A 12,736-nucleotide genomic window follows, 5' to 3' on the forward strand; every position below is an offset into this window, starting at 1 on the left:
AGCCCTCCAGGACCACATCACTGAAGTAGAAGTCTGGAGGGAGGGAGGTGTAGGCTGGGAGGGAGGTGTGACTGGGTGCAGGCTGACCGTGGCCTCCCCTCCTCGATGCAATAAATCTGATGAACCTGGGAGCTCATGATTGGTCAGCAGGAAGGAGTTGAGCTCAGAAGACGGTGTTGGTTGGTCCCAGAGGCGGGGGATGGCTGAGAAGATGGTTTCAAACTTGCAGCTGGGAAAGAGGTCAGAGAGGGCTGGGAGGCTGGAAGGAGGGGTGACGCCTGGTCTGTCCCCTGCACACACCGCCCGAGCAGGAGATAGATCCAGGGGCCGCTGGCCCAGACGGAGTTTTTACAGTGCTGTAAATGTATTTTCTCCTCCTTATGATTTTCTTAACATTTTCCTCTGCCTAGTTTCCTTTATTGTCAGCATACAGTACATAAGGCATGTCATGTGGGAAATATGCCTTCATTGGCTGTTTATGTTCTCGGGAAGGCTTCTGGCCAACAGTAGCTCTTAGTAGTTTGGTTTTTAGGAAGTCACAAGTTCTGTGCCAGATCTTTGATTGCATGGGGGTCGGCATCCCCGTCGTTCAAGGGTCAGCTGTATATACAAATGGGTTCCTAAAATGTTTTCCAGTTCTCACCAGGAAGGGAAGTAGAACCTAGGGAGAATTTGCCCTTGCCCGGTGACTTACCAAACTTCCAGGCATTGCAGTGGGGGACCATTGTCCCCTCAGGCCTCCTCCTCCTCCAGAAACAAAAGTGAGATGGGGTGAGGAGGCTTGCAGAAATCCCACAGTGAGGGGAGGAGGGCTGGGGGGGAGCCAGCCCACTTAGTCTGAAGCCCTTTCCACGTCTTTCTACTATCTGCTCATTCACCAGGGAAGGGAACTAAGCAACTGTGAGAAAGAAAAAAAAAAGCCCTTCAGGAAATCCAGAGCTTTCTGTGCAGGCGTGAGGGCTTACACAGAAAGCTCGGGAGATCTAGTGAAGAAACTTTGTGTTGGTTTAAAGCCCAAATGGGTTTTTATAAAAATTTTCGCAAGAAGCTGCCTCATTTTGCCGGCAGAACCCACAGGGTTCCTGGGAAGGTTCTGAAAAGTGCTGATGCTTCACACATTACCCAGAAGCTGGTCTCTATTTCCTGTTGCAAAGGAGCATCAAACCCAGCTAACAGTGTATACACACATACACACACATTGTTTTAATGTTATCTAGTTTGTTACAGTGTTGCAATGCACAATATTATAGACAGTTTTTCTTCCTTAAATACAGAAAACTATGTAGAGCATTTTCCTGTCGTGTCTCAGTTTCCCTCTTATTCAGATTTCGGATGGACTTCACTTACCCACGTGTGACTGGCTGGGCTAGGGCTGGCTGCGTTCCCTCCCTGTCACCTGGGGGGCCCACCCTCATCTCTGGAAGTGCAGGTGCCCTCTAGTGGCCGGTGGGCGCTGCTGGCTTGGAGGCTGGAGGCTGGCTCCCTGAGGGATGTTTGGAGACCGGCCCTCGAAGCGGTTCAGTCTGTTCTTTGTAGGCTGTAGTTTGTTACTTGGATCATTATTTTGACTTCTGAATTGATGCCATTTCTTCTTCTCTTTTGTGGGGGCAGTTGCATGGACTCTGCCGAAGGAAAGCGAATGACCCAGAAATACGAAGATATGCTCTCACTGCTGGAAAAGTAAGCGGCTTCTGGGATCGCATTGTTCTGCAAATGGCATAGCCCCCCCCCCCCGCATGCCTTTGTGGTTCCCGGTTTGTGCTGCAGATTAACCCCCCCTTCCCCCCGCCACCGTGGCTGCCAAATGCCTGTCTGTGTCTCAGGGTAGAACCCGATGGCGGTGAGTACAACGCCCTGCTGGGCCACCAACACAGGGCCTCTGGGGAATGCAGCTCCATGGCCCTAATGGACACTCTCCGGGGTAGTGTTGCTGGGAGCGTGAACTTGGCAGAGCTAGAGGAAGTAGGGAGCTCCTCGCTGCACCTTGAGACCAGTGTCGCAGAAAATCACAGCAGCTGCTCACTGAGCGGAAAGCAACAGTTTGTGCTGCAGAAAGAGAAGATGAGTTTTAGAAATACTTCCTGGTTCCTTTCCGAGAAAACACAAGAATGACCATGTGCCCGCACTCCTAGTTATTCCTGCGTTAAAGTGGCAGTGAATCTTCTGTGGGCACGGTTCCGGCTGCCCACACTGCCATGCGGTTAGCAAATCCCAAATCGAGGATGTTGGCTCATCCCCTGACTGGGGGGCCTTTCAGGGCCTCCCCACACCCACCCCACTGTCTCGAGGCACCCCCTGTGGCCTTTGCCTCCCTCTCCAGCCTTGTCCCTGCCCCTTCTGGCCTGAGGGGTTCCCGGATCCCAGGCCACCCTTTCTCACCTCTGCTGGGAGCAATCATTTCACTGCCATACCTCTTCTCCTCTGAGAGTCAGTCAAGCCTTAACGCGGCCCTTCTTCCATGAAGCTTCCCGGCATTCTCCGCATCACACACTCAGCCCGCCGTTGGATACCTCCTATCCTGTCCATCTCTCCAGGACTGTGCTTCCATATTTCCTGCTTAGCTGTGTTCCATGGCATTAGCAGCACTGGCCGTGTGGTGTTTCTTCATGGTGTTGACCCTCCAGCCCAGCACGGGGGAGGGGCTCAGTCAGCGTGTAACGACCCACCCACGGGCACCTTGATTTTCTCGAAGATCAGTGTGAGAGCAATCTTAGCCAGTGACTTCTTCCAGCATTTAATGAGACAAATCACAACTCCCTTTACACCCTGCAAAGACTGAAGGGAGCCTTTCTTTCTGCTCTTTGATTTAAGCTGGGCCACCTTTTGAAATGAGGTGATACCTGCAGGAGCTACCAGGCTGAGCCACTGACTCTGAATTAAGAACGGATTGAGGGAAGGACACCTGGGTGGCTCAGTGTAGCGTGGACCTTCAGCACCAGTCAAGATCTCAGGGTCCTGGGATTGAGTCCCCCATTCAGCTTCCCACTCAGCAGGGAATCTGCCTCTCCCTCTGCCCCTCCCCCCCAACTTGTGCACGCATGCGTGCATACACTCACCAGCCCCCCCATAAACAAAAATCTTTAAAAAATAAAAAAAAAAAAGAACAGATTCCAGTGTTTTACCAATAGTATCTTCAGTTCATGATACACATGTGCACACATTCACATGTAGGTATCTGGGCTATATACACGTTAAGATATCTCTGTCTTCACTAGGACTTTGCCAGGTGCTGCTGGGAGGGTGCGTAAGAGGTGGCTGTTCTCTCTGGTTCTGGCAGGTATGAGACGAGACTTTATGAGGACTGGTGTCAGACCGTGTCAGAGAAGTCACAGTACAATCTTTCCCGACCACTCCTGAAACGTGACCCGGAGACAAAACAGATTGCTGTCAACTTTAACCCACAGGTAAGTCAGGCAGCAGGAATTGCCTTTCGGGTTCCTGAAATTGGGTTCCGGCTGATTTCCAAAGCAAAAAGGCTTTTGATAATAATATGCAGAAGCTGTTGAGAATTTCCACCCTGGATCTCTTACTGGGGGGGAATGCTGTGGTGCCATGTTTTCTCAGGTTGTCCGATGGCTGCCTTTTTTTCCCCATGATTGGCCAGTAGATTTGTGTTGATTTTGCACAACAGAAGATATCGCAAAATAACTTTTTAAACTTTCCTGTGTGTGATAACAGTTTTACAATGAACTTGCCTTTCCACACAAAGTTAGAATGGCAGTTACACTCAAGATGAACTCACCCAGAATTTTAAATATCTTAGTCTAGATAGACGCTATCTAGAATTCTAGAGGCATATTTAAACAGGTAATAGATATTGCTCCCCATCTTTGGGCAGATGGGGTAACGGCATTACCAGGTAGTACCAGACAGAGCAGACAGCACCTACCTTGAATGCATGTTCCACATGAAGGCCATGGACTAGACGCCGGAGGGCCAACCCAGTGTAAGACCCCATTCCCACCCTCAAGGAACCCAGCTAGTTGGAAGCTAGAACCTCAACATGCAAAGATATATCTTTATTAGATCATTTTGTCCCCCCGGGAGATACTTTGGGTTGTCAAACATGGAGCAGATACCAATGGCATGGGATGAGTAGATTCTAAGAATGCTGCTCAACTCCCTAACAATGCCCAGGACAGCACCCCACAACCAAGTCAGTAGTGCTGAGGTTGAGAGATCCTGCTCCAGGCGATCAGAAGGGCAGAAGACCTTCATGTGGCATCTTTCATGAAAGCCAAAAGCTAGACCATATCAAGAAGTATATCAGAAAAAAATTTTTTCAAAAGTATAGGTTGCATTGAGCTAAAAGCAATTGCCTATTTCTGTCTCAGTGGCATGTTCTCCAGGAATGCACAGAGAAAGCCAGAAATGGAGTTCATAGGATATGAGTGTCTTTTGAGAAAATTACAGTTTAAGTAGAATATCAATTCCGACTGGAATATAAGTCAGCAAAGGGAGTTGGAGGGTCTGTTTCTTCACTTTGGAATGACACAAGCCTGACATTTAAATCATTGAACTCCTGGGCACAATTTTATCAGCAGGCACTCTGAGCGGAGTTGAATGTTAAATGCCCAAAGTGAGGAGTTTCTGGATTACCAACTAGGCCACGGTCTAGATGTTGTAACTGTAAGAATGAAGCCCTCAGGACGAGACAACATTGAGAATGGACCATGCCTCCTCCGTAGACTCCAGAGCAAGGACTCTCTCTGCCCCAATGCACGGCACGTAGTAGGTGCTTTATAGGTGTTCATAGGTGAGAGGAGGAAAGGGCGGGGGAGGAAAGGAGGGAGGAAAGGGGAGAGGGAATGAATACCTGACTTATAAAGTGAGTCAGGGGGAGACAACAAATGCACAAGTCAAAGAAGAGCCGTGAACATCCCTTAGCTCCAGCTTCGAGCAATGGGACAATGGCTATGTTAGTAAGAGTGAATAGAGGGACATGACCAGATTTGCCCCTTTGGGGGCCAGGATAGCAATTATATGGGGACATTTTTATTTTTTTAAGATTTTATTTATTTATTTGACAGACAAACATCACAAATAGGCAGAGAGACAGGCAGAGAGAAAGGCAGAGAGAGAGGAGGAAGCAGGCTCCCTGGTGAGCAGAGAGCCTGATGCGGGGCTCGATCCCAGGACCCTGGGATCATGACCTGAGCCGAAGGCAGAGGCTTTAACCCACTGAGCCACCCAGGCACCCTGAGAAATGCATTTTTGTAAATTATTTCTCTAAATTATTTTAAATTCCCATTGGCATTTAAATTATTTTCTAGTTTTATCAATCTGTATTTCATTGATCATAGGATGTACTTTTTTTAACATCTCTGAAAATGGCACATGTTTATGGTTTAACACACGACATTTTTCCCCCTTTAGTTGGACATGAAATAATAGTGAATCTTACAGCTGAGGGCATCTTACAGTGAAATAAAATACATTATAAATAATGTTACAGGAAGGTCTTTGGTTATTATTGTATTATTATATCCATCCTCAATGGTTTCTTTGGAATGAATGCCTAGAAATGGGATAAAGGATGTTAACATTGTGAGAATTCACATGTGTATTATCAATTTGCTCTTCAGGAAGATGGAACTCTTGTCATTTTCCTGCCAGAAAGATATCATCTTATTCTCCAAACTGCTTCCAGCGTGTACAACTAAATATCTATATATCTATATATAATATCTCGGGATTGTTTTAATTTGTATTTATTAGACCACCAGTAAAGTAGAACTTTCTCATGTGTTCACTGGCCAGTTACAGTTCTTCTATAATCACTTGTTCATGTCTTTCTCCCACTTTGGAGTGGAAGTGCCCTCTTTTCCTCTGAATTTGTTTGAGTATTTGGGCAATATTTGTCAGATATTAAAAAATTTTTGCTTTTGTTTTTTACCAGGTGAGGTATGTCTTTCATTATGTGAATGATACTTTATGCTTATAAATTCTGTCTTTTATTTTCTGTTTTGTTTTGTTTTGTTTTGTTTTTTGTTTGGAAGGGCCTTCTCTGCCTCAATATCATATAAGCAGCCTCCAGGTTTTAATTTTTTGTTTTTAGTTTTTACATTTGAATTTTAATATCTATCTTGAGCTTATTTCAAAATAAGCTAGGAGGCTGAGGGCATTTCCCTGCCGAATGATTAGCAATTGCCTTAACCCTGAGTAAGCTTGGCTGGGCAGTAGTGAACACTGGCCTAGAACCATTGCAGAGAGAGTAAGAGTCCAGGTGTCTCCATGCAGAGGAAGGGGAGGGAAGCAGAAGAGGGATGGGGAGAATCTGTGGCCTGGTATCTGTTTTGTCCCTCCTACCTATACACATCAGTCCTCATAGGTTCTGAGGTAAACAGGATAAATAAAGGGTGTGGGGCACCAGCGTGGCTCAGTTGGTTGAGCGTCTGCCTCTTGATTTTAGCTCAGGTCATGATCTCAGGGTTGTGGGATGGAGCCCCATATTGGGCTCTATGCTCAGTGCAGAGTCTGCTTATCCTTCTCCCTCTGCTCCTCCCCGATACACTCTCTCTTTCTCTCATAAATAAATAAATAAATAAAATCCGAAAAAAAAAAAATGCAAAGGGTGAAGACCAGGATGCCGAAAAGCCCAGCCAAAGGCCTCTTTTTTCACTGGACCACATCTTCTTGGCCTCTCACTTGGGCGGTTCCACCTAATCTAGTACCCACAGAAGTTCAGAGAGGCCTGGGTGACTTCCATTTCCTAGTAGATTAAAACCCAGAGACAAGCCAACACAGGCGTCCGGAAACAAAGGGCTATTTCAAATGATTATAGCTAACAATTAAAGTTGTGCAATGGGCATCTCTTCCCAATTCTGTCAGTGTCTGTGACCATGTGTGTGTCTGACCTGGTTGGAGAGAACAGCAGAAGTCTGAGTTTGGGGCTTCTCAGGCATGTGGCTGGCCTATACCTGGTGATTCCCCTCCCTTGTGCCTTTGCCCCCCCATAAGAATTAACTGGCTCGGTCAGCTGCCTGCCCAGAAACATCAGGCTAGACCTCTCCTGTCACTCATGCCGCCTTCCTTGAGTTTTTTTTTTTTTTGTTATTGTTGCTCTTTGGGATTTACAGCCCTGGTAAGACTCTCTGCCTCTGAGCCCTCTTCCTTCTGCCTAAAACTCAATTTCCTTTCTCTAGATTTAAGGAACATGTAGAAGCAAAAGAGGAGTCCCAGAAGGTCTCTGGGGTCCTGGGGTTTCTAGTCCTTGACTGATAATTGCTGCTTTTCCCTGCCACTTACCGCTGATTCTCCTCTCCAGCTGATTTCAGTGCTGAAGGAAATGAGTTATCTTGAGCCCAGGCAGATGGCGCAGGTTCCTGAGACAGCAGCCACCATGTTCTCCTCCAAGGAATTCTATCGGCAGCTCGTGGCTAAGTTGGAGTTGATGGCCAGTTGGTACAATAAGGTGGTTAAGACTCTTTTGGAGGTGGAATATCCATTAGTGGAGGAAGAGCTGAGGGATATTGATCTCCGTCTGAGAGCTGCGGAGGGGACACTGAACTGGAAAACAGAAGGTAACGGGGCACCGCCTGCAACTTGGTGGGGAGATTGGTGGCGGGGGGGGGGGCTGAGATCCTGATGAAGTTGATTGAACCTCAAATGATCCCCCCAGTAATCTGGTTTTGTGTTCGAAACACAAACCTGCCCTCTCAGACAGCAATCCATCGCAGAGAGGGCAAGAAGGGTTTCCATTCCTCATCTTCTCTTTGGATATGATTGGTAGATTTAGAAAATCTTGTGACTGTGCTCTGGGGGAGACTCTGCATTCTCCAGCATATATTGGGAATGTTAGCTTTTACTATGTTATCCCAATTACTTAATTTTCTTCACTAGACTGTAGACATCTTTTTTTTTTTTTAATATTTATTCATTTGTCTATGAGTGGGAGGAGAAGTAGAGGGAGATAGAGATAGAAAGGGTGAGGAACCCAATCCCCAGCAGACTCCCTGTTGAGCGTGGAGCCCAATGTGGAGCTTGTCCCATGACTCCTGAGGTTGCCACCTGACAAAGATCAAGAGTCGGAGGCTTAACTGACCGGGCCACACAGGCCCCCCTGGACTGTAGTCCTCTCAAATGGGGGTACTATGCTTTTAATTCTCAGGTATCCTCCAATTCACTACTAATCTCATGGATGGTTTAACATTTGCAGGGTACTACATGAGGGACCAGGCAGGGAATATGGGTTATGAGGTATGTGGGACATGGTTCCTACCCTCAAAGGGCTCACATTTAGTTGAGACCACAGACATATGTACAACTCTAAATCATGCAAGACAAGCTACGATAAAAAGCCATCACAGAATTAAAAATACAGCATGGTGAGTCACAGGGGAGGGAGATTAATTCTCATTAGAGTCCTCAAAAGAGGTCGAGTTTCAAAGGAAAGTTACAGTCAACTCCGAAGTCTTGGAATGCCATGTTAAGCGAGTCTGAACTTTATTTTATATGCAAGAGGGAACAATGTTTTCAACATTTAATAAAGCAAAAGTGCTCAAAAATATAAGGTCCATTAATCCAATGAAATCATCCTGGTGCACTGGTATGCCCCAGCCGCTGTGCCAGCTTTTGTGTCCTTGGTTGGTAAGCGTTACCTCTTTGTCTCTTTCCTTCCATAATCAGGGTTATGGACAATTTTGGCTGTTCAACACAACTAAGAAGAAGAGGGCTCTGGTGACAACAAAGTAACCTGTGCAGAAAAGTCTTTTAAAACCTACAAATATTAAGGGGTCTTGACTGGGGTAGTTGGCTAAGCCTTCGGCTCAGGTCATGATTGCAAGGTCCTGAGATCAAAACCTGCATAGGGCTCCCTGCTCTGCGGGGGGGTCTTCTCCTTCTCCTTCTGCCCCCACTCATTCTTTCCCTCAAATGCATAAAATTTAAAAAAAAACCCTACAAATATTAAATCCCTTCCTTTTATGGCAACTAGACCTTAGTGATTTCAATTAATTTTGTTTCTTTGGGGGAGCAGGCATTTTGGATTATGTCATTCAAATCACCAATGGCATTCACGATCTCGAACAAAGAATTCAGAAAGCTAAGGACAATGTGGAAGAGATTCAAAACATCATGAAAACATGGGTGTCTCCGATATTTAAGAGAAAAGACGGAAAAAAGGAATGCCTTCTTTCCATGGACGATCAGCATGATCGTATGGGAAAATACTACAATCTCATCAAAGAATCTGGACTTAAGATTCACGCCCTCGTGCAGGTAATAACCGGCCTCTCAGATACACATACCACTAGCTGAGGGAGGGCACAGGGAATGGTATTTGGGTGTAAGAAATGATTTAAGCAACAGACGCCGTGTCTTCTGCATTCAGGGACGGAGGTGTATAGTGACAGCAAGAGAACTAAAGCTAACAGCTAGGAAGAGAGGCAAGACATTCTGGTATCAGCATGTCAAAATTAATACTTTTTTAATGGTTGTTAAGACACTGGCATGACTTAAGTCCCACGCCAGACTCCAAGGAGATAGAAGGATGTTTCCAGTGCAGAACCCTAAATTAGCATCCGAACTAACCAGCCTCAACTTGCCACAGAGCCCAGTGTGGGCCCCCAGCAGCGTCCCTGTCACCCAGCTCTATCAGCCCAGGGAGGTGGAAGATGAGCCTGGTCTCCCTGCCTGCCTTTGGTAAAGAGAAGAAGCTGTGCAGGCACCTGTACTTGATGCAGCAAGGCTCTGCCCCGCCTGTGATCAGGGCAGCCTCGGGTCTGCTGTCAATGACTGGACCATGGATGGGAGCTCTAAGTGGCCACCAACTTCAGCCCTACCCCAGCCACCTACACCAGCTGTTTCTGGCAGGTTGATCTCAAGCCCAAAGTCAGTACCGAGCCACAGTTGACATTTGGGATGATTTGTGGTCTGAGGCACGTGACATGTACTTTGGACTTGGTTGATTTTCTTCATCTGTCTTCTAGTTCATTAACTTCTGCTGTTTGTTCTTTAGCCTTTCTTTTCTTAATTTGGGGTTATGATGCCCATCTTCCCCCGCCCTACCAACCTCCAAGGGCAGAAACTTAGGGGACAGATTTTAAGTCTTTCTTCTTTTTGAATACAAGCATTTGACATAATTTTCCTTGTTAGCTGTGCTGTAGTTGCATTCCCCAAATTTCACAGGCCTCATTTCCGTTGTCATTCAGCCTTAAATTTTTTTGGCTTGTGACTCATACTTTAACTCAGTAGTCGTTGAGAAGCGCATGGCTTCATTTCGCCATGTTCGGGACTTCTCTGGATAGCCCGATGAAATTGATGTTGAGTTCAGTCCCAGTGTGGTCAGCGAGAGTGCTCTCAAAGATCTGAATTATCGGGAACTCCCTGAAACTTTTTCCGTGACCTACAAGTCTGTCTATCTATGGCATGTTCCTTGCACACTTGACAATACATTATTCTTCCATTGTTGGGCATAGTGTCCTATAAATATCAAGTAGTTCAAAGTGGCTGATAGTATTGTGCAGATCTTCTGTATGGTTTCTGAATTTTTTGTCCATTCGTTCTACCAGTTACTGAAGGTAGAGTGCTAAAAGCTCAGCCTGTGACTGTGAATGATGATTTGTCAAAATCTTCAGTGTGGTCAGAGTTCTCATCAAGTATTTGATGTTGTTGACTTTTTTTCTTTTTAAAAAGATTTATTTATTTTATGGGGGGAGGGGCAGAGGGAGGGGCTGGAGGGTCTTAAGCAGACTCTGCACAGAGCATGGAGCCCGATGTGGGGCTCAATCTCGAGACTCTGAGATCACGACCTGACAAGAGTCAGACACTTCACCGAGGGAGGCACCCCAGTGTCCCTTGATGCTCTTCTGTTACAAACACATTTATAATTATTATAACTTCCTGATGAATTGACCACTTTATACTCATGAAATTCTCTTTTTATTTCTCAGAATACTCCCTTGACCTGAGGCTTCTTTTATCCTGTTAATATTCTCGTCTTACCTTCCAGATTCATCATTCCTTCTTCGTCCTGCCTATCGTCCTGCCCTTCTACGTTCGACCTGTTTGTTTCCTCAGATTCGAAATTCTTCTCTTACAGACCGTATAGTAGAGACTCAGTTTGCTAACAACTTTGCCGATTAACTGGAATGTTCAGACGATGACACTGAACGTAATTATTGGTATGATTGGATTTAGCTCACCATTTTGCTGTTTCCTATTTGCTTCATGTCTGTTTTGCTTTTCTGTTCTTGCTTTCCTACCTTCTTGTTATTAACCATTTTTTTTTTAAAATAGTCTGATTTCTCAAGGGGCATTGCATCCTGTGCATGACATTTGCTGTGGTTGTTCTGGGTTACAGTAGGTCTCAAATGAATCCCCATCAGCTTCAGAGTTTTCCTGTGAAATGTTTTCAGTGTGGTTCAATTTGACTCTGACTCTTGATTTCAGCTCAGGTCATGATCCCAGAGTCCTGGGATCGAGTCCCAGATCGGGCTCCTTGCTCAGCAGGAAGCCTGCTTCTCCCTTTTTCTCTCTCTCTGCTTGTGCTCTCTCTCTCTCTCTGACAAATAAATCAAATCTTTAAAAAAAAAATAAATATATTTTTTAAGAAATATAAAAGAACTCAAGAGAAAATATTTATAGTATTTTATATTCACCCATATACTCACCATTTCCAGATTTTTTTTTTTTCTTTCTTGGAAAATGGACCTCCCACCTGTGGTCATTTCTCTGCAGCCTGAAGGATGAAGAACTCCCTTTAGTTTTTCTTGCAGATGCCGTCTACCAATGACACGTGTTCTCGGTTTTTGTTTCTCTGACATGTCCTTATTTCACTTTTGTTTTTGAAGGATAGTTTCATCGGCTATAGAATTCTACATCGACAGTTTTATTTGTCTTAACAAAAGTTATTTTCTTGTCTCCTCCCCTCCCCAGTGTTTCTGAGGAGAAGCCAGCCGTAATTTGTGTCTTTGTTCCTCTCTATATAATGTATTGTTTCTCTCAGGCTGCTTTTAATAGATTCTTTTCTTAATCTTTGTATTTTTTTTTTTTTCCTGTCTCACTGCAACGTGCCCAGATAGGTCTGCTTTCTGTTCACCCAGCTCGGAGTCTGTGAACCTCTCGAACCTGTTTTTCATCAACTTTGAGGAGTTTTAAATCAAATTATGACACTCTTATCTGCTAATCCCGACATCTGTTTTATTTTCTGAGTCATCTTTTTTTTTTTTTTTAATGTGACAGAGGTTAATTTTTCTCTCACATAAAATCAATCTGAGGAAGCAGCATTGCAGAATTGGTATGGCAATTATTTGCTGAGTCTGTTTTTTGTGATGATTTCCCCTTTCGGTCAAATGTCACACTTCCCTGCTCCTTGGCCTATCTAGTAATTTTTGTGGTTGTGGTGGTGGTTGTTCTGTTCCAGCCATGTTGGAGGCCACTTTAGAACAGAGTTGTTACTTCCCTTAAGGAGTTTGCATGTTTCCTCTGACAGGCAGTTAACCTACCGGTGGGTCGGCTTCTTCCTGCTGAGGTTCGATCTTAAGCTTTGTGAGGATGGGGTCTAAGGAGACCATACTCTAGGGAAGCTCTAACCCCCAAAGCATGGTGTTTCTGGGGTCTCGGCAACACTCTGGGCCATCTGTCAGGTCTTCTGCTACTTTGGATAGAACACGAACGTTGCCCAGTGCACCCTATGACCGCATGATCTCCGTGCAGCTTACAACTGTGCTCTGCCCAGCCTTATAGAGTCTGGCTCCCGGGATGTGCGGCTTCATGTTCAAATATTCAAGGAGAC

The 12,736-nt window shown here is 45.4% G+C and overlaps 1 protein-coding gene across 2 annotated transcripts in view; it reads left to right on the top strand.

Annotated features, from left to right (window-relative positions):
- Positions 1-12,736, top strand: part of DNAH9 (dynein axonemal heavy chain 9) — a 313,471-nt gene that overhangs the window by 36,900 nt on the left and 263,835 nt on the right. For both annotated transcript variants that reach the window (XM_045083402.1, XM_045083401.1), the window contains exons 11-14: positions 1,612-1,680; positions 3,278-3,404; positions 7,268-7,523; positions 8,978-9,219. In XM_045083402.1, the coding sequence (XP_044939337.1) occupies positions 1,612-1,680; positions 3,278-3,404; positions 7,268-7,523; positions 8,978-9,219 (694 nt within the window). The remainder of the gene's footprint in view (positions 1-1,611; positions 1,681-3,277; positions 3,405-7,267; positions 7,524-8,977; positions 9,220-12,736) is intronic.

This window comes from Mustela putorius, unplaced genomic scaffold, assembly GCF_011764305.1.
Source record: "Mustela putorius furo isolate JIRA1106 unplaced genomic scaffold, ASM1176430v1.1 tig00000695_pilon_pilon_pilon, whole genome shotgun sequence".
Taxonomy (NCBI): Eukaryota; Metazoa; Chordata; class Mammalia; order Carnivora; family Mustelidae; genus Mustela; species Mustela putorius.